The sequence below is a fragment of the Enhydra lutris genome, unplaced genomic scaffold, assembly GCF_002288905.1.
Source record: "Enhydra lutris kenyoni isolate GAN:26980312 unplaced genomic scaffold, ASM228890v2 scaffoldscaffold45, whole genome shotgun sequence".
Taxonomy (NCBI): Eukaryota; Metazoa; Chordata; class Mammalia; order Carnivora; family Mustelidae; genus Enhydra; species Enhydra lutris.
Genome location: NW_019154129.1, coordinates 223,314 through 250,688, shown reverse-complemented (window position 1 = coordinate 250,688; position 27,375 = coordinate 223,314). Strand labels below are relative to the sequence as shown.

Here is a 27,375-nt window from a genome sequence, read left to right as displayed (position 1 = left end):
TTCGTTCCCTTACTTCTCTCAGCTTCTGCTTATCAGAGAGACTTTCCCTGAGCATCCTATATAAAATAGCACCCCCCAATAGCTCTATTCTCTTCATTGTTTTTTTCCCCAAAGTGCTTGTCTCCACCTGACATTTCACATAATTATTGTTTAAATGTATTCCCCCTTTTTAAACATGAGCTCTTTATCAGTAAGGTCTCTGTTTTGATTACTTGGTGTTTCTGTGGTGCCTATAAAAGTGCCCAGCATTGAATTTATGTTTAAAATATCTATTGAATATTGAGCTGAATACTTAAGTGATAAAAAGAAAAAAAAAAACAAGAAAGTAAAGAAAGGAAAAGGAAGGGAAAAGAAAGGAAAGGAAGGGAAAGAAAAGAAAAAAGGAAAGGAATAGAGGGACAAAGGGATTAATTTTGATGTGTTTTCTTTTCCCTGTTTCTTGCATTTGGCCCCTGTTTTTATTTTTCCTCATGTTCTGTTGTACCTGGGTCAAAGTGAATCTGCACACAATCCAGCCAGGCTCTACTAACCATAGACAGGGCTGGGCTCAGCATTGAAGTTCTCCATAAAGCTCTTCTGTAAAGGCAGCAGGTTTAGGGATTCAGTGCATGTCTGTGTGTCTCCCTGTGAGGTCCTGTAACTTAATATACATATCCTCATAGCCCCTGTTTGCTGATACACACATGTGGTTTTCCCTGAGATCAGAAGGCTCTATTAACACAACAGGACCTTGGTCTGTCCTGGAAAGCCACAGCTGGAGTCCCAGAAAGCAGCTGGTGTCAGGGCAGACATTTCCCATCAGCATTGGCTTCCACTGACCTTGACAAAGAAGTCCAGAGCCCTTGGAATATCTGGGTCTCCTGGGCCCAGTAGCCTCTTAGTTTTTGATTGTGCCTTCAGTGAGCCTCCTGAAGTCCCCTCTTACGAAGCAACCCTGCCCAGTAGAGGTCGTGGGTCTGCTTTCCACTGCTACTGCTGTTGTGGCTGTGCACGCAGGCCTACATCTTCTGGATGGAGAGGGACAAGTGCAATGGAGGGAGGAAGTCCCTGGGACAGGTCATACATCACCTCTAAATACTCTGAGACTTCTGAAGATAGGGACTGTGTCTCTCTTACTTACTCCTGTCTCCCCAGTACCTTAGGTGAGCACCTAGAACATACTGGATGCTCACCTAAATGTTTCTGCAAAGCTGAATGGACCCTGTGAAAGCATCATTTTTATCCCTATTATACAGTGGCAGCAGCCCCTAGTTACGCTTTCCATTTCTGCCATTTCTCCCATGCCTGCCACACTTGTAATCACCATTCAAGTTCTCCTTTTCCTGCCAGACTGTATGCTCCAGGAGGGGAGGGATGGTGTGTGGCTCATTCCCTGCTGTATCCCCAGCAGCTAGGACAGGGCTGGCACATAGGAGGTGCTCAGCAAATATTTCTGAGTAAATGGATGCATGGAAAAATGAATGAAAGAATGGATGGACGAAGCTCAGAGACATTGTTTTTTTTATCTGAGGTTGTACAGCAGAACCAGTTGAAGCCAGTCTCTCCAACCAGGGTGTGAGCACCATGAGTGCAGGGATGCAGTCTGGTTTTTTTCACCCCAGGGTCCTCAGCTCTCTGATTAGTTCTTACATATACACGGTGCTCAATAAATCCTTGTTGAATGAATGAATGACTTCAAAGACTGAGCTTTTAAAATTATTATTATTTTGCCATACTCTTCAAAGAGACATGGGACCTTATGTGCGGACACGTCACAAGTCCCATTTTGAGAGAAGGCAGAATTTGAAAATAGAGAATATTTTGCAACAGTGAAGATTAAAGTGGGTGGGGTGGGGGGGGGAAGAGGAGCAAGATTGACTGAAGTGTGAGCTCCCTTTTCTGTGGCTGGAGCACTAAGCTGCATCATCCCCAGCCAGCAGGAAATGAAGCCACAGAGCACAGGGTTTCCAGCTGCCAGTCACTGAGACATCAGGGTCAAGGTGGCCCACAGAAGCAGAGGCAGCCAGACCTTCAGGAACCCTGCAAAGAAAACAATTACAGGGCTGCTGGTAGCACTGATGTACCTTTGTACAAAACTAACGTAAGATGCCACCTTTAGACTGACCAATTAGGAAAGGACACCCTCTCTGGGCTGATCAGTTAGAAAAGGCAACCTTTTCTTTATCTGCCCTGAAAACCAATTAGAAAAAGGTTCTACTCGGGGTAGAAAAAGAAAAAAAAGTGCCCTCCCAAGTGGACCAGATTGAAGAAAACAGCCTTTCCTCTGACACTAGGATTGGTAGCCCCTCAAAAGGACACTCATGTGCAGTGCCCAACCTACTCAACCATCCTTGGACTTTGGGATATTCACAGAGGATGAGCCTCTTAAGAACATCTTGAATCTTCAACTCCAAGCTCACTGCTGAAGGGTTGGCCTAGCTCAGGTAAAACACTAGGTTGGTGTAACAACTCCTTCAGATGTAGATGCCAGGAGCCAAGAAGGGCAACTCTTACATGAATTCACTTTTCATCCAGATTTTCAGACAAGTCAGTGTCTGTGAAAATCAAAGGCCATAAAGTGCCAGCTCTCCCTGGCTTTTGTGGTCAGAGAGGCAGAGAAACAGAGCTTCTTGTTTGTCTAGTGTGTTCATCCCGGAACTAAGCATGGTCCTTCGCATGTAGTAGCACTCAACACCTATTTGTCACCTATTGAGTGAATCCTAAAAAAGGTGTTAGAGATGAGTCACAAAGCTTCAGGAAGTGCCCAAGGTACAGCTCTAGTGTGTGCTGTCTATTGGGTATAAGTTTGTAGAAGTATGTGTATGTCTGCCTTTGCAAATATGCATGCACGCAACTCCAGCTGTCTATGCCTCTGTGTGTGCAGATATGAACATATGCATGTGACATGGTGCATGTGTGTGTGTGTGTGTGCGCACAGACATGTCTGCGTGATGTACATTCTGGTGTGCCTGTCTGTGCACACCTGTCTTTGTACGCCTGTCTGTGTGCACATATGCACTACTGTGGGACAGCACAGGTATATGTGCCTATATGTACGGCCCCAGGACCAGGCATTTCTACAGATGCAGTCATCTCTTTAGACCTCAGGCCAAGCAGGCCAGGCACTCCAGCACATCCTGGGCCCACATATAAAAGCCCCTGAGGAAGGTTCTAATGCAGGTCCTCCTGAAATGAGGATCTGAACTTACCCAGGCTGCCAGAAGCAGCCGTTGAGACTACTGCCTGGACATCTGTAAAGGGAAAGAAAGGATCAGTGCAAGGAGAAAGCGTGCAGATGGCAAGAAGCCTGAGAGATATCCCTTCAGTTTGCTCTTCTGTTGGCAGCTAGAGTGGTCTTTCTGAATCTGGATCAGATCATGTCACTTCTCTGTCTTGGACATTTCAGGAGTTCCCCACTACTTTTAGGAGAAAGGCCCCAAATCTTAGCAACAATGATAAATTCCCTCATGGTCTGGGCCCACCTGCAGCCGCTCATCCCATACCAACCTCTTCCTCTTTACAGCCTGCCTGGCCTTTTCTCAGTTCCTCTAGCAGGCTGGGTTACCCACCCCCTCACCTCTGCCTCCACGGGCCCTTTGCCTATGCTGTACCCTCTGTCTGGGGTTCTCTTTTCCTCACCCACTTTCCCTGACCCCTCTTGGTTAATCCTTCCTCCGTCTGAATAATGACTGCTCCACTGGTCTATAAGCTACATGTGAATGAGGTCTGTATCTGTTTTTGCTCACCACAAGATTCCCACCTGCTAGCACAGGACCTAGTATACAGGAGGTACAAGAACAAATTTGTGCAATAGAATGAATGAATGACTAGGAACTGGTAAAAGGCAGGCAGCTTGTAGTCCACTTTGCCCCCATAGAATCTACTTGCTCTGGTTCTTCAGAACCCAGTAAGATCCATGTGCCTGGTTCTGTCATCCCTTCTCATCTCCAGAGAATATTTCCCACCAGAAACCTGGGGGAGGGAGTGGCTCTCTTACTTTTCCGTGTGATGGGACCCAGGTTCAGGACGTGGGTTTGGTCTATGATGCCCCCACCGCGGAATCTGGTCCTGGAGCAGGTCTGCAGGAAGAGGGTAACAAAGAATCCCTTCCATGAGGGAGACTGAATGTGGTCCTACCATGGGGAGTGGGCTGCACTCCTTACAGGGGTCTCCTCCTGCATCAGGCTGGGGCTTGAGGTTGGTCGAGGGAGTTGTCAGGAGATCTGTATACCTGGGCTCATGCCCCACCTCTGCCATTCATTAGGTGTTTGATCTTAGGAAAGTCACTTAAGTTCTCTGAACTGCTCTCCTCATATAAAAAAGGGAACTAATAAAATGTCTCCCCTTTAGTTACTGCCAAGAATTAGAAATTTAACACAGATAAGGTGCACCTGGTACTTTAAACTGTCACCTTCTATTATGAGAACACAGGCTTGCAGACAGTCCAGAGCATTTACCAGCCTGTCGCACTGTGCTGATTCCGCCTGATTTCCCAATGGCTTAGGTCTCCTACCTGGCTCTGCCCACCCCATCTTACTGCACATTCTGTTCCTGGACTAAAAGAGAAACACAACAGTAATGTTTGTTTTCTTTTAGACCTTGTGGCCAAATGTCTTTGGTTATGGAAGACAGGTGAGGGGGAGATCATGGCAGGCAGCCTGAGTGAGGAAAGTCAACTCACAGGTTTGCATTTTTCAGTAAAGGTGTCACAGAGATACACTTCACAGTGCAGGTAGACCAGGTCGTAGTTCCCAGCAAAACGGAACATCTGGACAGAAAATCGGCCCTGAGAGGACTCCCCATTCTCCACCACTTGGATGGTTGAGTCCTTAGTGCGTGGACATCTGGGAGGGTTAAGTCATATAACGTGGTTAGTTAAGCAAGCACTCTGGGGCCAAACTTCCTGGGTTCAAATCTCACTCCACCACCTATTAGCTATGTGTCCTTGAGCAACTTAATCTCTCTGTGCCCCACTTTCCCCATCTGTACACAGGAAATACTATTTGTAACCCATATCATAAGATAGCTGGGAAGATTAAATGAGTTAACCTTTCCAAGAGCATACTGCAGTATATGACACATAGTAGATGCTATTTATCTATAATGTGTATATATAATGCTGAAATAAAATGTCATCAGCACAGGGTTGAAACTATGCTATAAAGTCAGCACCTCTGATTTCCCAAGAAATGAGATTCAGGATCATTACCTACCATTTGTTGGCTATCTCCTGTGTGCCCAGTTCTAATGATAACAGTGGCACTTATAAGTCCTGAGGGGCAGTGACCAAAAGGCAGAGTGTGTGTATGTGTTTATGTGTGTTTATGCACGTATGCCTATCTGTACAATTGCACAATCAACACAGTTGCACCAAAACTCAAAATTGCACATGCAGAGATCATGTGTGTGCTGGGCTGGATCAGGATACAAGGGCAGGCAAACTGGGCATTTTCTCTGCTATTTTACATGATTTGCTCAAAATTGATTTAGGAGAGGGGCTGAGTGCTCACTACACAGAGGAAGAACTGAGAAGGGAACTCCCTGCTTTGTGCAAGCCATTCAGATCTTTTTGTAAAAATGCAGACTCCACTTGGCACAACGAAAGCCCTGAGGTTCAGGGGACCCACCCCCTGAAGGCTCCATGCACGCAACCTAAGCAGGGCATCCAAGTTTCCCCTCCTGCCCCTCGCTGTCTCCCCAGTCGCCTCTTCCTTACATGTCCTGAGATGTTTGCCACTCTTCCTGGACTAGTGCTTCCTAACCCAGCTCCCACACCCAGACAAAAACACAGGCACACCCAGGCCTTCTTCCTGCTTCCTTTTCAAAACTTTCTAAGTGTCCCACGATGAACATACTCAGTGTTTTTACTCAGGTAAAAAAAAAAAAAAAAAAGTTTACCAATCCCTGCACAGTAGGTATTTATGCCCATTTCACATATGAGGACATGAATATTTGGAGAGATGAGATGAATTGTGTCTCCATACTAAGAAATAGCAAAGCCAAGATGTGGACCCAAATCTCCATGATGCTCTAATCTCCATCAATGCCCCTTTCCAAATTTGCTTTCTTGGTCTTACCTAGAAACCACCTTTGTGTATATTTTTCTTTGTTTCCCAGCATCTGTATTATTATCATTTACTTGCTTTGTGCATTAAATATATTTACATTTTTATTGGAGAATACATCTATTTTTTAGAAGAATCTTTAGATCCTAACCACAAATAGCAAACCAGCATCACTTGCCATAAGCACAACATGACCATTTATGGATAAATACAAAGTAAAACAGTGCTATTAAATTTTAGTTATTTCCTGTCACAGCGGAAGGCCCTAAAGTAGACTTCTTTCTGTTGCAGAGGGGATTAGCAATAACAGATATATATGTCAAAGGAGCACCAACTGATACTTTTCCCTTGATGTAACCAGGCAGATTCTAAGAACCGAAACAGGAATAGGTCACTGCCTTTTGGGGATGCTGTTTCTGACTATGCTATTATATAGCATATGCCCCTTCCCTTTCCCTGCCTTGGGTTTTTCCTATAGCGCCCTTACCACTGACATGCTACACATTTCTTCTTGTTTATTATTGCTGATATTAGAATATCAGCCGTATGAGGGCAGAGAGTTTTGTCCTTTCTATTCACTGTGCTGTCCACAGACCCAGGCACACAGTAAGCTTTCAAAAGATTTCTATTCTGATTTGAATGATAATGTGAATTACTTCCTCTCAGTGTGGTCCACGGTTCTCCAGTGCTGCTGGAGTGAAAAGTAGCACACCTGTGTCCTCCCTTTTACAACTGGCCCTGTGTCTCTAGCTCAGTCCTCCCAGCCAAGTGCCAGCTTGCCCCCTACCCTGGGTGGGTGCACCTTCCAGTCAGGTTTCTTAATCTTTTCTTGAGCCCTGGACACCTGCAGCCTTCTGGTGAAGCCTGTGCCTCCCTCTTCAAAAATAATGTTTTAAATTCATAAAGTAATGTACCTAAGATTATAAAGGAAACCAATTCAGCTGAAGCATAGTTCTCAAGATATTAGAGCATTTGATATATGCATTATATATTTATATAATCTATTCTATATAAATACATATATTTACAAAGATATATATTTGATAATACATTAAATAATTTCTAGTAGAAAGTCTAATACTCTAGTAACTAAAAAGTACTGACATGTATAAATATTTTCACGTGTCCTGCTAATACTTCTATGGTTTGTTGCCTGTGTTCATAATGGCTGGTGATGCCATATTTCAGCTAGAGGTGAATGAATATGAAGATGTACTTTCTCCCAAATCCAAATCCAAAGGCTGCCCCCTTCTGCCCCAGAATTCCACCCATGGGCCTTACCTATCCTGGATGATGAAGTATTTCAAGGGGTCCGTGGCGTTGCCGCTGGGTGTGGCATAGCAGTTGGTCATCAGCAGTGCAAACCGGGACAGGTCACCCCCATCCAGCACGGTGCCCACGTAGAGAAAGGCCTCTGTGGCCAGGGTCACAGACGAGCCTTGGTAGGGCTGTGTGTAGGTGGGGCTCTGGAAGAGTGCCATCCGCACGGTGAACATGCCTGTCCCACCCACGCTGATGTTCAGAACGCTGCCAGGGGAGAGGGGCTGGTGAGAAAACCAGAGCTGAGAACAGCAACAGATGGGCCACCCTTTCTGTTCTGTGGTCCCAGGCGGTCCCTGGCAGCTCTGTGTGTGTTTATCTAGCAGGAGGACTAGAACCCACCAACCGCTGCAATGGCTGCCCACTGTGATGAGCAGACATGGTGGGTCACCTCGGGATCTTGTTGAAATGCAGGTTCTGGTTTGGTAGGTTCAAATAGAGCTCAAGATTCTGCATCTTTAACAAGTTCCCGTGTGATGCTGATGCTGCTGATCCATAGACCACATTTTTTGTAACATGTCCACACACCACACCCCTTGGTTGGCCCTTGCCTTCAAGGAGTCCAGTAAAGAAATTCTCAAGGGAGTCACCTACATTCCTTCTTTGGTCTCACCCTGGAACAGTTAAAAGGGATGGCTATGAGTCCTACTGCCTAGGTCAGAGTTCTGGCTCTACCTATAGCAGAAGGTGGGGGTTTTGTAAATGGGTTGTTTTTAACCACATTGAAAACAGCTACACTGATGAGACTTCACAGGATGAGCCAAAAAAGGACACTAAGACTGATTCACTAGGAAATAAGGCACATGATAAAAGCTCAGTAATACAGAAGTCCATTTTGCAGGTGAGAACTTGGTTATTGGTTTGGACTCAGATTTGGACTAGGGCAAGATTTCCAGCTCAAATCAAAAGACATCTCCATATAGGTATGTTGCTCCCTGAAGTCTCTCAGGCCTGAGACCTGGCCACATTGCTCCAGGGCATTGCTTGGCCAGATGATGCCCCACCCACAGGCAGACAATAAGCAGCCTTCTTTCCCCAAGTCTGGTTGGCCCAAAGAACATGAAGTCATGGATGAGTTTCATAATGAAGGTCATGGTAGAGTGGGGGCTCTAAGCATGATGGCCTGGGTTTGAATTCCAGCTCTGCCACTTATTAGACTCTTAACTTTGGACAGGTTACTCAGTCTTCTCTGAACCTCTATTTCTACATCTGTATAATGGGAGTAATAATAATAATAGTAGTAAATACTTACACCTCTTAAGGTACTTTAAGATTTCAGTGAGATGTTTCCTATAGAGCACTTAACACAATGTCTGATATATAATGAGCTCTTGATAAATGCTTGTTATAGTTACAACTATAATTTTTCCAACATTAGCATCATTGGCCTGTGATTCTCCCTATTCAGAGATTTTCAATATTATTTAGCAACAGGATCCTTTTATTTTTTTTTAAAATAAATCTCATTGGTACCCAATATGGATGGAACTTCTTTGGATCACTGTGCAGGCATCCCCATACATACTTCCTTAAAGACCCTCAGACTCTAAGAGGCATAATTTATAAACCCTTCTTTAATCAAATTCCTATTTATAGAGAAGAAAGGAAACTAAGGTTCAAACGTGGCATATGAATTATTTCTCATATAGATAGCAGGTCTGGACATAGAGTCCTCCCTCCTTCCATCTGATCCAACCACTCTGCCCCTCTGATAAGCCAGAGACCCTCATAGTTAATTCACATATGCCAAGCACTGTTGTGCTTCTAAGAAAGGCAGTACGAGTATTTTTAGGTCCATTTCACAGGTGAGAAGATGGACAGCCAGAGTGGGGCTATCAATTTCCAGAGCTGGAAAAAAACACATCTGGTTAGTATGTGACAGAGCCTGGATTTGATTCTGGGGTCCTTCCTTCCACACTGGGCTCCTCCATTGGAAATACTGCCTCCCAGTCCCCCCACCCAGCAACTTATGGCTGGCAGTTAACAGGGAAGCTGAGGAACTGGTGGTTAAGTGGTCGTGGGGGTAGAGATGGCCAGGGGCACTGGGGACCCTCTCTGGCCATACCTGACCATTGGCTGCAGGGAGGTCTTCAAGCTGACTTTCATGTCCAGGGGGTAGGAACATGCAAAGTTGACTTTGATGTTGTGGTCACGAATGATGATGTCATCTGCCAGGTAGAGGGTGTTGCTGTATGTGGCATGGGTTTCGTTCCTCTGTATTGGGGGGTGGGAGTGGGAGAGAAGGGCATGAGAATCTGAGTAGGACTCAAAACCAAAGCGGTTTCTCTGGCCACCTGTGAGTTGCCCTCCCAGCTGTTATAATCAAAAGTTGGGACAGCAGCCATATATGAACTAGGCCCTGAGCTAAACATTCCTCCTGCATGACTGCATTAGTTCCTTCATGACTCTAAGAGGAGGGCAGCTATCTTCCTGCCTCATGATGAGGAGATGGGGGTTCACAAACAGTAACTCTTGAGTAACTTGTTCACAGTATGTGGAATCTAATAAGTCTGGGCTCTTCAAATTAGATCATGTCTCCTCTCAAACACTAAAATGACTTAAAACCACGTCCAGACTCATTATTAATGCTAGAATTTCAGACACTGTGCTAAGCAAATAACAATTGCTTTCTTCCTTTTTTTTTGTCTTCTTTCCTTTTCTTTCTGGGGGATGAGGGAATTGGAGAAGCAGTGTTCCACTCAAACATGGAGCTCCAGGTCCCTTTTGAGGAGGTTTCTGGAGGAGAGGTCCTAGTTCTCTGAACACTAGTGATGCAGACCTTGCCTTCAAGGACAATTCATGACAGACAGACCTGCTTCTGAGCCCAGTGCTGATACCTGCTGGCTGAGAAGACGCACTGCCCAGTCTAGGCCCTGCTGTTCCCATCTGTAAAATGGGGAACTATCATCATGGATCATTCTCTTTATTGAAACTTAAATTTATTAAGCACTTACACTGTGCCAATCACTGTCCTAATCATTTCACACACCTTAACTCCTTTAATTCTCTTAACCCTGTGAAGTAAGTACTAGTATCATTATTCCATTTTATAGTTGAGGAAACTGAGGCACAACTGGGCTCATATGACTAGGAAATGGTAAACCTGGGGCTTGAACCAGGCAATGCTCTAACTCTGTCCCATGTTGGCCAGGACATACCATCATCACTGTCCCACAGGGTCCATCCCTGGCTGGGGTCACCACAGTTATCCAGTCCCGGTCACTCCTCTCACTGAAGCCTGAGCACTGGCTGTCACTCAGGGACATGAAAACCTGCTCAAAGCCCAGGCTCTTCAGCTGGCACTTGCTCAGGGACACCTTGATGTCATTGGCTCCACACTCCAGCCTGCGCTCCAAGAGGGAGAGATCTGAAATGGGCAGGGAAAGCAGGATTGGAAACTTGGAACCACAATAGAGGGTCCAGCACATCCCTGGGGCCCAGGCCCAGCTGGTCGGGCTGGCCGTCAGCTGGGGGCACTCAGACTAGCCCCCGTCTCATATTGCTGTGGTCTCCTTTCTCAGAGGGACGGAGACAAAAGATTGGATTCCAAGCATCACTGGATGGATTCAATTGGCCAACTATCAGCTCCATATTACCCTAAGTATGGGACTGTGTACAAAAAACAATATTCTGGTCGTTCACCCCCCAACATTAAATACACTGAGTCTCAGTAAAATTAAACAAAACAACAAACACATTAATCTCAATATCTTTCCATCCTTTTTGTATAATCCACACTAGCTACTAATGTTTTTAATGCTATACACTGCTAATTTCCCTTTTAAAACAACAGAGTGCAGACATCAGGCTCGGTGTTTGGGGCACACAATGACATCCAGCTGGATTTTTTTTTTAACTTTTTAAAAATTGAAGTATTACACAGCTGCTGGGATTTAATAATTTTCTCTCATTGTATTCATTTTTACTGTTACCTTCTATCTAAGGTAAGTGTTACTTGCCACAGACACAGCAGTGACCATAAATGTCCCGTTTATTTAAAAGAAGGATTTAACCAGTTTAAAGAAGAACAAGTTAATAATAAAAATCACAGTCTAAGTAGTACTTGGAAAAAACAAAATTGTAAAATTAGTACTTGGATGTGACTAAAATCATGACTGAAGTTTGGGAGATACTAGCCTGCTTCAATCATTGTATGTACGGGGAAACTGAGGCTTGGAGACCCACAGAGCCCTGCTCAAGATCCTCTGCTGATCAGTGGAGGGCCCAGCCCTTGAAACTGCAGGCTGGTCACCAGTCCTGTGTTCTTGAGCTGTAGAAATAGGGCTTGGGCAGCCTTAGGCCAACAAGTGGCAGCCACCTGTGCTGTAGTGTGGGAGCCTCAGGAAGAAGCTGGGGGTAAGGAGGTCCCTGAAGCTCTGGGAGCTTTGGGGTCTCCTGGTTTTAACAGATATAACTGGACCCACTTTTTACTTGGATAGGATAATATGCAGCCCTGCATCATCTTCACATGTCCCCAACTCACATATAGGAATATGTCCCTCCCCCGGTTGCTGACATTTTCAATACGGTGCCCTCCTCCCACTGGCCTCACCAGTGATGTTGAAGTCCTGTTTGCACTGGCAGCTCCATGTGCCATCATCCGATTTGCAGTCCTCCTCTGCACTGCACTCCTCACATGTCCCCATCACGGAGCTGGGGTCTACGGGATCATAGACAAAGACGGTCAACAGGGATGCTCCCTGGTCTCTTGTGGTGCCCACCCAGGTCTGGAGTGGGGGGACGGGGCGCCCACTCACCTGTGCAATAGGCCAGATAGCACTCGGGGGGCGCGGTCAGGTTGTAGACATAGTAGCCACCAGCACAGGCCTTTACTTGGACAGGAGCGTCCCACAGGCAGCAGTGACCACTCCAGTGCGCACAGGCTTTGCGGTTCACTATGCCCTCATCACTGGACGGGTGCGTGCCGTTGAGCCACATGGTCGCGGCCGTGTTGCAGTGCAGGACCGGCACGCAGGTTTCTGCCAGGCGCACACCACCCGGCCCCATGAAGCGGTACCAGCCGCTCAGGCCCAGGTCACAGGTGTAACCCGCCCCGTACTCTGTGCTGCGCCAATACTCATCTAGGACGTGGTGCTCCTGGCATGGGTCCACGCACACCAGTGTGTCACCCTCGGGCACACAGTCCAGTCCCGGCCCACAGGAGCCCGGGGAGCACTCGCAGTGCTGCCCGTCCCCCAGGTAGCCTGCAGGACAGACACATGAGTAATTGCCCTTGGTATTGATGCAGGTGGCTAGGGGGTGGCAGTGGCTGAGCCCCGGCTGGGCGCACTCATCCACATCGGTGCACCCCAGCCCAGGTGTCAGTTGGAAACCTGCAGCACAGGTGCACAAGTAGGAGCCCAGTGTGTTCACGCAGCTGCTGCCCTTGGAGCAGTTGTGGGCCCCAGGAATGACACATTCATCCAGGTCTGTGCACAGAAGGCCGTCGCCAGTGAAACCCACCTGGCAGGAGCATGTTGTGACAGTCCCGTCCTCCATGCAGGTGGCATTGCTGTGACATTCAGAGCAGCTTCCTGTGGACAGAAGAGCCTAGCTTCAGAGTGGGGCAGCGGGGCCAGTGGTCACTCAGAGTCCTCCTGCATCCCTCAGGGTACCGTGTTCTTTAAGACTTGGTCCCTGGTTGAGTCTCTCCAAAATGACTAAACAAAACTCCCCCGATGATTCCACTGTGCATTCTTCTTTGTTAAGCATTGCTTCAAACTGTGTTTTCTTTCAAAATATCTACATTTCCACATTCAGAGGAATAATACAGAGTTCTTGACACTTGGTGAGATTTAGGTAACCCTGTTGCCCCTTCCCCACCTTTGAACATTTCATTTCTTTTGCCCAGATCTTCTCTGCCTCCCTTCTGAAGACTTCCCCTACTCTCCCTGAAAGCGGCTGTCACACTTTGTGTGATGTCCTCCATGACAGTAAAAAACAATGAAGATAACGAGCTGTCATTTATTAAGCACTTACTATATGCTAGACATTGGGATTGTGCTTTTCACTCATTATCTCCTTGAATCCTCCCCAACGGCCCTGTAGGATTCCTTTTGTATTTACCCTGATTTTAAAGATGAGCAAACTAGGGTTCCAAGGGTTTAAGCCACTTGCTTTGTTGGTAAGGAGCAGAGCCAGGACACAAACCTAGGCAGCAGGACCACAGAGTATATGCTCTTAACCTCTTAACCATGACACTGAAATGGCATTTACTGTGCCCCAAAGTACTCCAACTCAGGGAGACACCCAGCTCCCTTCTCCAGGGAGAAGCTGAAAGCTAGATGAGGATAATGCAAGACCCAGTGGAATGACCTCATAAGAGTGCAGGGGGATGGGGCACCTGTGTGGGTCAGTGGGTTAAGTCTCTGCCTTCAGCTCAGGTCAATATCTCAGGGTCCTGGGATCGAACCCCGCTTCGGGCTCTCTGCTCAGTGGGGAGCCTGCTTCCCTCTCTCTCTCTGCCTGCCTCTCTGCCTACTTGTGAGCTCTCTCTGTCAAATAAATAAATAAAAACTTTAAAATAAAAAAAAGAATCCAGGGGGAGGTGTTTGGGAGCCACTTAGGTGTGTTCAGATCTCCAGTGGGGTTGAATATGTTCTTTCCCTTCCAGTAAAGTGCTAGGGGACCTTAGTGGTGTTCTAGACTCTTGCCTCTCAATGTGTGATCCAAGGACCACAGCATCAGCTTCACCTGAGAGCTTGTCAGAAATGCAGAATCTCAGGCCCTACACAGGGCCTACTGAATCAGAATCTGCATTTTAGCAAAATTCCTATCTGAGTCCTATATACATTAAAGTATAAAAAATGGGTTTAGAATAAACCAAATACTAAACAGTATAGGAGAGGGAGCCAGACCTCCTCTGTTGTTCCCTGGACACACACACATACACACACATACACCCCACTTACTTGCTTCCGAGGTGTCAATGAATGAAGCTATGATGAACCAAGAGGTTACCGTGACTACCGTCCACACTGAGGTCAGGGAGGAAAGTTGCCCCATTCTTTCTGCTCTTCACAGTTACTTCTGGTCTGGGGAGAACCTGCCCAAAGGCAAAGACAGGTTGACCCCTTGGGATTTCCTCTCTGTCTGTGATGCCTGGAGTCTTGTGGAACAGAGATGGATGGGATGATCTTACTCACTTCCCCACAGTGTTTTGGGAGGAGTGCTTTGGTCGTGTACTGTACAACTCCTGAAGATGCCATTTATATGAACTACAGAAAGTGTACAGTGTTGTGGCCCTAGCTTTGGTGGTTTTCCCATCTGTGACCCCACCCTTATTCCCACCCACATATTAGCCTCTGCTCTCCCAGTCTCAGTGCATCTGGAAGAACTGAGTCTCATTTGGAACAGGAAGCAGCAAGGTGGAGTCATGTGTTCCAGACTCACCATCTTATTGGAGGCAGCTTTGGGTTTTCCCAGCCCACTCCCGATCCCCTGCTGGGATACATACAACTTGCCCAGATCCATTTATCCATTCAACAAACATTTATGGAGTAGCTACCAAGTGCCAAATGGAGCTACAGTCCAAGCAAAGCATGAATAGGACAGGCAAGATCTCCAACTTCATGCAGCCCATATATTGCAAAGTTGCTTGAGATATGACTAACCTTCACAGTGGATTTTAGTGTTTCCAGAGCAGTTGCTTATTATTTCACTAAATTGGTTAGATAATCCTAGATAGGTATTACTATTGCCTCCATTTTTACAGCAGCAAACCAGGGGAGTAGATGGTGGTTAAATGTGTGGGACCTGGAGCCTGTCACCAGCATCTAAATCCCTGTTTTACTAATCACTAACAATGTAACAGTGGGCAAGGATTACAGTTTGCTAAGAATTCGTTTCCTCATCTATGAAATACGGATCATTGCTTTCACAAACTGAGTGCCTAGGATGTGCCAGGCTCAGTTTGAAGTCCCTGTGATCAAAGAACTTGTGTTCTGGAACTGTATTTTCCAAGCTTTTGTGACCACAGTCTGTTAAAAGGAAAATATCTTTTGCCATTACCTGATGTAGGTGCCTGTGTGTGTGCATGGGTACACTCACGGTGTACCCATGCACACAGACACACACACAAATTACAAGTTTTATAAAATTCTTAACTACTGTATGCATTGCTTGCTAACATAGTTGATAACATTTAATTAAAAGAAAATTTTGGATATAAACCACAAACGATTTCATGATCTACTAATGGGTCACATGACCTGTACTTTGAAAACACTGAGGCAGATGATAACTGACTGCATTTTATCATGGGGATTAATCAAAGCAGGGCCTGGCATATAGCAAATGCTATTATTGTTCACTACTCTATCCCCAGTGCCTGGTACATAATAGATATTTCGCTGATATTTGTTGAATGAGTGAAGAAATAAATAGTCATTGTTACTAGAAAAGCACAGCCTCAAAGAGAGGGAGATTGATCAACTGAAGACAATGAAGCCAACAGTCAGCAGAGGAATGACCCAATGGGCGTCTGACCCGGAGTCCAGTCTCTTCATTTACTTCCCCTCTCTCCCAAACAGAAAGGGAATCAGCAGAGAACTAGGTGGGGAGAAGTGGCTAGGAGAAGAGAGCCGTAGATAGCCTTACCTGAAGCCAGAGAGATAGAATTAGTCCGTTGGCGAGTGTTTGCCTCCTATATATCCATCTGCCCCTGGTTGGCAGTCTCTCCTCCAATTATTCTCTGGTTCTGTTTCTTGAGATTGTTTTCTTGAGGGTGGAATGTTTTCCCCTTTGGGCACTGTGCTTTCCTGTCCTAGGATGTCAGATTGTTGTTCTTTTTCCTAACACCCCAAATGATTGACATTGGGGGTCAAACTTGTGCCTGCAAATATAAGGCCTCAGTTTTGTACCTTTTGGCATAAAGAGATTCCTTAGTTAGAAATTAACTGGAAAAGCAGTGCCAAGGTACAAGGCATTTTCTTGGTCATTGAGAAGGACAAGGTGGACCCAAAGAGCCAGGCAGAGGTCTGTATCCAAAGCCAGGGTGTGCTGGGGCAAAAGAGAGTTTTTATTGCCCCCATTAGGACATATGCCTGTGGTCATTTGGGGAGGGCACCCTGCTGAGGCACACTCCATCCTTATGAGCTCAGCAAGCTCCTCTATGGTCTGGACATGAGTAGGAGAGGAGGTAGATATGGCTGAAGGTCAAAGCCAGAAGATAATCAGACATCATCAGACCAGACCCATGCTGTAAAGTAAGAGATCTGAGTTTCCATGAGGATAGGCCCCCTAGGGAGGTGGATAACTTTGTGGCTAAGTAGACTGACTTTTGAGTCAGTCCATTGGGCTCCCGATTAGCCATTTATTGTGTGTGAGAGGACTCATTTCTTTAATAATCTTCCTGAGGTCATTTTCGTTATCTGTAAAAGGAAAGTACCTATCTCTTAAAAGTTGTTATGGTGGTGCAAGGAGAAGATGGTGAGAACAGAGGTGGTGTGACGATTCTACCTGTCAATACTGCTTTGCTGATGTATAGTCACAGGGGTCAAAATGGCAGAGCCTGGGCTCAAGCCCATGGGTCCTGACCCAGTCCCATGTAGATGGCAATCCCATAGAGATTGTCAGTCCCATAGAGAAAAATGTAATGCATGTAAACTTTCTCATCCTGTCTCATTTAGTGGTAGGGTAACCATCAGCACTATGCAGTTGTATCCTCAGGATAATTCTGTAGGAGTGAAATTTCTGGGTCAAAGAGGTGGTGCGTTTTGTTTGTTTGTTTGTTTTTTTAATATATATTTTGTAAAGATTTTATTTATTTATTTGACAGAGAGAGCGCGCACAAATGGGGGAGTGGCAGATGGAGAGGGAGAACAGGCTCCCCACTGAGCAGAGAGCCTGATGTGGGGCTTGATCCCAGGACCCTGGGATCATGACCTAATCCAAGGCAGACCCTTAACTGCCTGAGCCACTCAGGCGCCCTGAGGTGGTGCAGTTTTAAGAATTTTGATACCTCTTCCCAAACAGCACCCCAGAGAGAGATTTTAAAAATAACTAGTTTAGGAGCACCTGTGTGTCTCAGTTGGTTAAGCATCTGACTTTGGATCAGGTTATGATCTTGGGGTCCTGGGATTGAGCCCTGTGTTGTGTTCCCTGCTCAATAGAGAATCTGCTTGTCTCTCTCCCTCTGCCCCTCCACCCAACCCCTGTGTGTGCACCCACGGCGCTCTCTCTCTCTCTCTCTCTCTCTCTCTCTCAAAGTCTTTTTAAAAAATAAGTAAACTCGTTTAGGATCCCACCATTGTACACTTTCCTTCATTGTCAAAAAAATAAGTGAGAAATCTCATTGCTTACTTTGGCAATTCTCCCACAAAAAGGGAAATCATTATCTCTTCCTTTGTATGTTATTTTTTTTCTGAACTGTCCTTTTTTTTTATTTTTCTTTTCTTCTATAGGAATGTCCCTGCCCCCCCCACCCCTCACTTAAGAAGAAAATAAAAGTTCTTAATATTCTTTTTCTCTATTTTGGATGGCGAATATCCCTTCTGGTTGGTGCATATGAGGCCCCGTCTAAACTAGAGTCCGGTGTCTTTAAAGGATTAAAATGGAGGCTTGAGGTGGCTCCTGGAATTGTCTGGGCAAAGGCTACAGGCAGGAATATGGGGCGTTTGTGTTGGAGATTATTCATCAGTCTAGTAACCACATTTTTCTAGTTTTGTATTTGATGTTTGTACATCTTGGGGCTTTACTGACCCTGGAGGGATTGTCCCTCTCAGGCTAACTATAGTATTCCTAGAGATTGCAAACAGCTGGCTAGAGATCTGCCTTTCATATGCAAACGAACCACTCAGAGCCCAGCACCCACCCCCACCCCCCAGCCTTCCTTTGCTGGGGCTTTCACACTCAGGGCCACTATTCCCCTGCCCTCATCACCCCAGGGCCAGACACCAGTCAAGGAGAAGCATTCCCTCATCCCAGGACCTACTGAAATTATTCAAACTATCCATCCTAAACCTGGTTGCCCTGCTTCTCCTTTTCCCTCCCATGGAAACCTCAAGAAAGGTTCTTGCTCATGGCTCCCCCCTCCCTTGGCCTCCTGAGTGACCTTGGTGCTTCTTCGTGTGCCCCCTCCTCTTGGGATCTGGGAATCTAATCAACTATGTTTTCAATGGCATTCATCTTCTCATCTGTTAGCCTTGCCATATCTAAATAATAATAACAAAACTACATTTTAAAACAACAAGCATCACCTGCCCTCAACAGAGCTGGAGCATCCTGTGGTATTTCTCTATTTGGTTGTTTTTCCACTCTTTCTTCAAAACCCCTATCGTCTCCCACCCCACACATTTAATGACATCATGGCATTCTCCCTGGAGTCACTAAGCATTGCCTCCCTTCCTGTCCCTGGACACATCTTCCACATCTCCTCTCCTGCCATTATGAGAGCAGCTTCCTTCTCCCTGGGCTGATAACCTTTCTCCCTCACCTTCACCTACCCCTTCCTCCTATAACTCTCTCTTCTTAGAGGCACTTGAAGTATTCTCATCTGCTCATCCCTTCTTTTTTTTAAATTGTTTTTTTCTGCTAGTCCCTTCTGTAGAAACCTTCCTTTAACCCCACACTCCCTCCAGCCACCATCCTATTTTCCATCCTTTCATCGCCAAACTTCACAAAAGATTTATTTGCACACTTTCCCCTCAGATTCACACTGATACATGTCCTGAACGGCCGGCTCCATTGACATTGCTCATGAAGATCTCTAAAGACATCCATGTTGCTATTCAGTCACTTTTTTTTTTCTTTATCTTACTTGCAGAAGAGTAGCCAAAAAATATTTGTGTCTTTTTTTTTAAATTTCTTTTCAGCATAACAGTATTTGTTGTTTTTGTACCACACCCAGTGCTCCATGCAATCGGTACCCTCTCTAATACCCACCACCTGGTTCCCCCAACCTCCCACCCCCCACCCCTTCAAAACCCTCAGATTGTTTTTCAGAGTCTATAGTCTCTCATGGTTCACCTCCCCTTCCAATTTCCCTCAACTCCCTTCTCCTCTCCATCTTCCCTTGTCCTCCATGCTATTTGTTATGCTCCACAAATAAGTGAATTTGTTTCTGAACAAACCTTACTTTACTCAGTTTATCAGAAGTTTCCATCTTCTTGGAATGCTCTTCCCCTCTTAACTTTTAAACACGGGTAAGAAACTTATCTTAATAATCTCAACTCGACAGCTGTCACTTACTGAGGGCCTCTCTTGGGTCAGAGACTATGTTGAATGCTGTTACATTTAGTGTCTCAGACAACGAGGCCCAGCAACACATTCCCAAGAAGAATGTAGTTCAGAAATACTGAATTGCTTCCCTGAGATTACCCAGCTAGCCCGTGGTAAATCCATACTACAGCCCTTAATCTTCTTCAGATTTTCTCCTATGATGCATTGCACTCCTTGGGGTAAAAAGCATTCTGTGCTCAGCCATGAGAGATAAGTGGTTTCAGGTCTTTTTTTGAGAGACTGAAGCTAAGGTGTGGAGAAATTTGAAAAACTAACCAAACAAAATAGAAAGGATTTTTGTGAGAGTGGTGTATGCTGGAGGGGGTAGAAAATGAGCCAAGGGAGACGACTCTCCAGACAGAAGGGTCATCCCTGGCCTTACCTCCAACTGTTTTTCCCAACCTGAGCCCCCACTTCTTGAGGCCTCAGACAGATGCAGGACCTGCAGGTAGCACATGCATTCTCTGTCTGGTGGCCAGTCGGGGACTCTGTTCCGTGTGATTTATTCCAGCAGCCCGCCCCCATAAACCCCTCCTTTGACCAGCAGCCACATAGCCTTAAGGCTGAGGCAGGTGAGCCTCACACCGTGTCCTGAATACTAACACCTGCCCCTGTCGGGGCATTCTGGCTCAGGTGAGTTCCAGGCTGTTCCCTGCTTCATCTGATGTGGACAGGCCAGGTTTAGGGGTGGGAGAGGGAGGCCCAGGAGCTGGATCCAGAGGCTTGAAGGAATACAAACAGACTTTCTCTTAGATGATAGCTGGGAAGTGGAAAGTCCTAGACGATTTGTAGAGACCTTGGTCTGTAAAATAATATCCCTTTTTTCAAGAGGAGCTCTTTTATCACTTGGCCAAAACGTTTGTTACAAATCAGCCCCATAAATCTGTGGTCAGCTGAATGGTGATTTTCCAGTATGTCTGTCCTAATCTCCCAGCAGCTGTGAATGGTTCCTGACGTGACAATAGGGACCTTGCAGTCTGATTTAAGTTCAGAGAATCGTGATGTAAGTTTGTCTGGGCAGGCCCATGAGCTGAGGAATGCAGGCAGTTTCCAGCAGCAAAAGGCAAGTCAAGGGATTCTTCCACAGGAAACCAACCCTGATGACACCTTGACTTTAGCTCAGTGAAATTGACTTCTGATTTCTGGCCTTCAGAGCTGTAAGAAGGTTGATTACTTTTTGAGCCACTAAATTTGTGGCTATTTGTTAGAGCAATAATAGGAAGCTAATACAGAATCTAATTTGTGTCTCTAGGCAACACTGTCAGCACCTCCCCCTTTTGGGATGACAGTGAAATCATGTATCTCAGAGATGGGGTGCTGCCTGATATGAAATTTCATTTGCTCTATGGATACTTATTTACTAAACATCTAGTGTGTCTAAGCAGTGTTTTAAGTATTGGAAATACAGTGGAACAAAATACAACAAAATAGCTGATATATCAGCTCCCCAGGGGCTTACCCACCAGTGGGGGAAGCAAGTGGTATATTAGTGCACAGCAAAATAAGATGCTTTCAAATATTGGTATCTGAGAAGGCCTCTTTGAGGTGGTGACATTTGAACTGAGGTTTGAAGGATGAAAAAATACATCGCATGAAGATTTGTGGGAGTGTACCGCATGTGCATTTAGGCAGAATTAACAACCATGAGGAGAGACAACACTTGAACTATTCAAAGAATAGACAGGAAGCATGGCTGGAGCCTAGAAAGTGAGAGGGAGAGAGGAAAAAGTAGAAGAGATCTGTGGGGCCAGAACTTTCCAAGCCTTGAAGGCACATTAAGGAGACTGAATCTTACTCTAAAAGCAGTACAGATTCCATTATACTGTTAAAACAGGTAGTGTTGCAAGTCTTCAAGACTGTGGCTTTTTTTTTTTTTTTAAAGATTTTATTTATTTATTTGGGAGAGAGACAGTGAGAGAGAGCATGAGCAAGGAGAAGGTCAGAGGGAGAAGCAGACTCCCCACGGAGCTGGGAGCCCGAGGCCGGCTGAGATCCCGGGACTCCGGGATCATGACCCGAGCCAAAGGCAGTCGTCCAACCAACCAAGCCACCCAGGCATCCCAAGACTGTGGCTTTTTAAAAGATAATTTCACCAACTTTATGGAATATGGATGTCGGGTGGGCAGGGATGTACAGAGTAACAGTAGAAGCACACCATTCCAGGAGACTTCCAGGGCTGAGAATGGTAGGTGGTGGTGGAGGGGAAGTGGGTGGAGTCATCCTGAGATAAGGGAGGTGTGTCACTGGATGGAAGGGGGTGGAGCCAGTGCAAGTGGGTGGAGTCACACCAGTTGGTGGGGTTTCTTTTAGGGTAGTGAAGGAAGGGACTTGAGCATTATGCTAGCAGTTTGGTGCTTAAGAGAGTGAGTCACTTACTGAGATATAGAAGACTGGGGAGTTGTTTGGGGCTGGATCTCTTTCTTACTGTGTCAAAATGAAGCATAAAGAAATCAGTCCCCACCCTGGGGACTCCAACCTAGTGGAGGTACTGTGTGCATAGTGGTTAAATGCAGTCTCTGGAGTGAGAGTGCCTGGGATCATATCTCAAGGGCTTCCTAACTGTGTGATCCTCACCAGTTGCCTAATGCCTCTTTGCCTCAGTTTCCCCATATGTAAAATGGGGATAATGAAAGTGATGTGAGAATTGCATGACTGAGCAGCATGTTGTAAATAATCATTAATTGTTGCAGTTATGGCTTTGCTTGCAACCCTGTACGAATTTCAGACCAAACAGCTCTTCTAAGGCAGCCCCAACCAGGAAAAAGAAGCAATGAGTAGAACAGGGCCAAAGACATTCAGGAGTTTTTAATCATCCAGCTTCCACCCACCCCAATGATATATAATTTTTTTGGAGTAGATTCCCCTTAGAAAATGGCTCTGGGCTTTGAAGAAGCTACAGTTCTTCCTTGACTTTTGGTTTCTTCTCTTGTTTTGGAGGTCCCTTTGGCTTAGCCACCTTCTCCTCCTCCTCAGCTGTTTCCTTCAGTCCAGCTGGCTCTAACGGCACTGTCACATTCTCCAGCTCGGGCAACTTCTGGTCAGGTAACTCTTCTTTGATAAAAGGTACCTTCTTTTCCTCAGCTAATGCCTCCTCTTCGGTCACTTCACTTTGTTCAACAGACAACAGCTATTGAAAAAAAGAAAGACAGAAGGGAAGAAATAGGATAAAGAAATAAAGAGGCAAGAAATATGTGATAATTGTGATTGTAATTACCAAGCCTTCTTTTCTGGGAAATACCCAGAGAGAGACACTTGAGGATCAAAGGCCCATTTGGCTTAGGTGAGGAAATTCCCAGCCATGGTTTTGCCCCTCCAGAAATAGGGCCTTTGGAGAACCCCATTTCTCCACTTGAAGACCACAAGTGTGGGTACCCCAGGTCTAGCTCCAGGGCTAGACGTGTGACCCAGGCCTCTCATGAACTCCCTATCCAGGACATTTGCTAGGACTATGAAGAAATAGATGCCTTCTTTTTTCTTCTGTTCTCTTCTCTTCTGTTCTCTTCTCTTTTGTAGAGAGAGAGAGGGAGGGAGAGAGAGACCACCACACAAAAGCAGGGGGAGAAGCAAGCTTCTCAATGAGCATGGAGCCCAAAGCAGTGCTCCATCCCAGGACCCTGGGATCATGACCCAAACAGAAGGCAGAGGCTTAACTGACTGACCCATCCAGGCACCCCAGGTGCTTGTTTTCTAAGCTGGAAGGATATTAGCTTAAAGCTGTGGGGCCATCTTTGACCCTCCATGGGGAAGTGGCTGTTTGAGAATAAAGCCAACATAGAGGAAAGCAGAGAATGGGGAGACAGAAAATGAGTTTGATCCCCTGGATCCACCTGATGTTCTTACCAGTTATATGGATTAAGTTCCCATTGTTGCTTAAACCAAAGAGTAATGTTTCTGACATTTGCAACTGAAAGGGTTCTAACTAGTATAGATGGCACCTTCTTGCAGATGGCCTCACTGAGGCCTGGATGGGGTTGGGGATTCTGAGAGGATGGGGATGGTTATCCAGCCATCAGGAAAATAATGCCAAAGAGCTGGATCCCGTCAAGACATCTGGTTACCATCTCAGGAACGGTGGACCCAGGGAAGCAGCCTTAGGAGACCTCACAGCCTTTCCTTCTGTTTCTAAAGTCTGCTGTTTCTGCTTCCTTGCAGTAAGTGCCCTTGAAATAAAATCATTTAGAAGAGGTGGTTGTTCACCTGTAGTCAGTGATCACCAGAGAGCACAAGATTATTGGACTCTTGACACATTCTTCCCTAGTTAATTGAGTTCTTGATCTGTTCTTGTGTGGAACAGAATAATCCTGGGTATTGCCGTTTTTGCCTTACCTCATCCTCATCCTCATCCTCAATCCTTGTCTTGATTTGACTTTCCAGGAAGTCAGAAAAGCCCCTCAGGGTATGTTCTCCTGTGTACAGTACAGCCTAGAAAGAAAACAGAACAAGGTCACAACAGTAGCCTCTTCCTGCAAGGTATTCAGGGATTGCTACATAGGATAAATCCAGGGTCAAATTCCTAACAACCTGAGTACAGTGAGCAGGTTCCTTAGCCTCTCTGAGCCTCTGTTACTATGGCTCTAAGATAAGGGTAATAAAAATTCCTCTGTCATTGGCTCAGGGACTTCACAGCCACACTGTCAGGGCTCAAACCCTGTGTAACCTATGACTCAGTTTTGCTATCTAAAATGTACAGATGATAACATTACCTATGACATAACGTTATTATGAGAACTTAATGAGCTACTATATGAAAAGCACTTAAAACAGTGCCTGACTCACAGGGAGTGCTGTATATAGTTGTTTTTACTGTTATCATTAAAAAAGACTAGTTATTATTTTACAAAGCATCTGATACATGATCATTGCTCAGCCATCCCTAGTTCCCTTTTGTCTTTCAGTCTTTTAAGAAGATTATGAAGCTGCTTACTGCCCACTAGTTGTCTACACTCCTCTTCAGATAATGGAAGATCTGTGACAGCTGCACCACAGCACCCTCTCAACTCAGCCTCATTTTCCACGACTCCCCCACATGCACGTTCTGTACCAGAAGGATGGCCTCTTCTTCACAACACTGTGGCCACCCTTTTGCCCACCTTCTCATGCCTGTTGCAATTCTGCCTATAGTTCACACCCCTCTGCTAATCTGATTTAAATCTTCAGCATTCTTTAAAATCCCATGTCTGCATGGAATATCTGCCCTCCAGAATCTGTCCCCTTCAATTCCAGTTGCAAGTGGAGGTGTGCCCGCATCATGACTTCTCTCCCACTCTCAGTCATACTCCTGTTGGGGCAGGAACCTTTGCATGCAGTGCTTTGATGGACACCCTTCCCTACGTGCCAGAGCAGCACAGAGAGTATGTTCCATGGCACTGGTGATGCTTGGTGATTGTGACACTGGTGTGTAAAAGACATTGACCTGTTTTTCTATCATGTGGTCTTCCCTCTTCTCGTAGCACCCTACCTCCAATATTCACATGGAGATTCCCCCCCACCTTATTCCAAATAGTCTGGGTAGAGCTCAGCCCCAATATCAGAGGGAACCACATCTTCCTGACAGCAATGACTAAGTCAGAGAAGAGCAGCTGACCCAAGTGGGACCCAATTCTGCAAGTCTTGGGACTTTGGGGGAAGCTAATGGAGAGCATGCTTCAAATTGAACATGAGAGGATAAGGGGGGCTAGAGCCGAGAATGAAGCTGATTTGGTAGAAGGCAGAGCTGGAGATCAGGAGAAATTGGGTCCATGATAATAACATAACGGTATTTCTGGGTATGTAGGTCCCAAGAGCCCCTCACTTGTTGAGAGTTGATGGGGAAGAGCCTGAAGAAGGGGTACCGATCCAGGTACATCAGCAGAATGTCATTTGCTGTGATGTCCATCTTGGCAATGGTGACTGTCGAGTGGTTTTGATACTTTCTGCCCAACTCCTCCAAAACTGGGAACAGTGCCTTACACTTTTCTGACCAGGGTGCATCTGGAAGAGAAGGGCTGTTGTGTAAGCTCACACTGATAAAGACTGAAAGCCAGTGCTACCCCAGAAATACTGTCACTGTGTTCTACTAATGGTCCTGCTATTTCTGCAAATTGCATTTCTTCCTTCTTTGAATACTATATTACTTATTTTACATTTCAACCACAGTACCTGGTCATTATTAAATCAATTAGAAAAAAATTAATCTAGTCCCCTCTACCCAGACACTAATATTTTTAGCAGGCTAGGACATTTTCTTCTATTTTTTTTTTTAAACATAGCTTTCTACTCCAGGGGCGCCTGGGTGGCTCAATGGGTTGGACCTCTGCCTTCGGCTCCGGTCATGATCTCAGGGTCCTGGGATAGAGCCCCATGTTGGGCTCTCTGTGCAGCGGGGAGCTTGCTTCCCCCACCTCTCTGCCTGCCTCTCTGCCTATTTGTGATCTGTCTGTCCAAAAAAAAAAAAAAAATCTTTAAAAAACCCCAAAACAAAAAAATGGCTTTCCACTCCAGTTGAAGGAAAAAGGAATACGCTAGATGATTCCTCATGTTCTACCAGAAATTGTGTGTGTGTGTGTGTGTGTGTGTGTGTAAGAGAGAGAGCATGCACACACAAGAGTTTTCCAGCAGAGGTTAAGCTCACAGCCCAAGGTCACCCAGGTAATTAAGCAGAGAAGTGGAATTTGAAGTCAGGCTGCTTTGACTTGTGACCATTCTACCACCCTGCCTTTTAGTCCTTAGGGACCATTCCTTTAGCTTTGAATCAGGCCCTCTGGAGAAAATCAGGGACGAGCTCTAACCTTCCCTGCTTATCAACCCCTTAAAGTTTCTGGCTCGGTGGGAGGGGTGGCCTCAAGGGCCCAACACTCTGCATTTGGATAATCATCCCTCCATTTACAAACCAAGTGCCTCCCTTACCATCTGTTCTCCCCGCAGCTCCCCTGGAGCCGGATGGGCCTGGGTTGGAGTGGGAGGGGGGGCGGGGAGATAATGTTCACAGCCCCAGGGGGCCAATCTGACAGGTCTGCTTCCAGGAAAATGAGGCAGCTTTTGCCTTTTACCAGAATCAAATAGGCATTCTCTTAGCTCTGTGTCAGTTAAGTATAGAAAAGTGGCCCCGCCTCTTATCTATTGCACTTAAAGGCAATAGATCATGGTTATTCCATCATATGGCCCTTAAACACCTCACCCTGTGGATGAGAGTCCATTTCAGTGAGTTTTTTAAAGGCGTGCATGATGCAATGCAGCCCTCAGGAAGGAAGGGCATCAGAGCTTGATTGGAAGTTTTTGCCTTCCAAGTTACTTACTGTGGGACTTGAGGTAATTAATCTTTCTGAGGCTAAGTTCTTTGATTTGTATCATGGGGAAATCTCCTGGACCTTCCTTAGAGGCTTGTTTTGAGGAAGAAATAAGAGCACGTCTGTATACAGCCAACTCATGCCTGGCTCATTGTGGGTCCTCCATAGATGGTAAAATACAAGAGATTTCTGAATAACTTCAGTGTCATCCTTCTCTGTGTCTCAGGGTGGGAGAGAGATCCCTGGCTCTGGCTCTCATGTGCAAATCAGAAACAGCAGAGAAAGGGCAGTAGTCCTTAGGCAAGCACTGAAAGTAATTACAACAATAGGAATAATAAGAACTGTCATTTATCAAGTACTCAGAATATGCCAGACACTGCTAAGCCCTTTACCTGCATGATTTGAGTCTTCAGTTTGGCCACACCAACTCAGGTAGGTTCAATACGGGCCATTTGACAAGTTACATAAAGCCAGAACTGCTATTCTGTCCAGCAATGACCAGCCAAGGCACTGGGGTCAGGCTGTCC

General features: G+C 45.8%; 3 protein-coding genes across 3 annotated transcripts in view; 1 reads left to right on the top strand and 2 right to left on the bottom strand.

Annotated features, from left to right (window-relative positions):
- The window catches only part of LOC111156008 (acyl-CoA synthetase medium chain family member 5), a 118,057-nt gene that overhangs the window by 16,731 nt on the left and 73,951 nt on the right, over positions 1-27,375 (top strand).
- On the bottom strand, positions 1,690-14,476 carry LOC111156007 (uromodulin). The gene is made up of 10 exons (XM_022516535.1): positions 14,276-14,476; positions 12,122-12,898; positions 11,917-12,024; positions 10,523-10,731; positions 9,430-9,578; positions 7,326-7,571; positions 4,661-4,823; positions 3,977-4,058; positions 3,189-3,230; positions 1,690-2,019 (listed from the first exon to the last, which is right to left on the bottom strand). Exons 1-10 carry the CDS (start codon positions 14,367-14,369, stop codon positions 1,958-1,960), a joined length of 1,932 nt encoding a protein of 643 aa, XP_022372243.1. The 5' UTR covers positions 14,370-14,476; the 3' UTR covers positions 1,690-1,957.
- The window catches only part of LOC111156009 (protein disulfide isomerase like, testis expressed), a 32,469-nt gene continuing 27,570 nt past the window's right edge, over positions 22,477-27,375 (bottom strand). Inside the window, exons 9-11 of the mRNA XM_022516537.1 lie at positions 25,375-25,553; positions 23,910-24,005; positions 22,477-22,710 (exon numbers count right to left, since the gene is read on the bottom strand). Coding sequence (XP_022372245.1) covers positions 22,477-22,710; positions 23,910-24,005; positions 25,375-25,553 — 509 coding nt within the window. The remainder of the gene's footprint in view (positions 22,711-23,909; positions 24,006-25,374; positions 25,554-27,375) is intronic.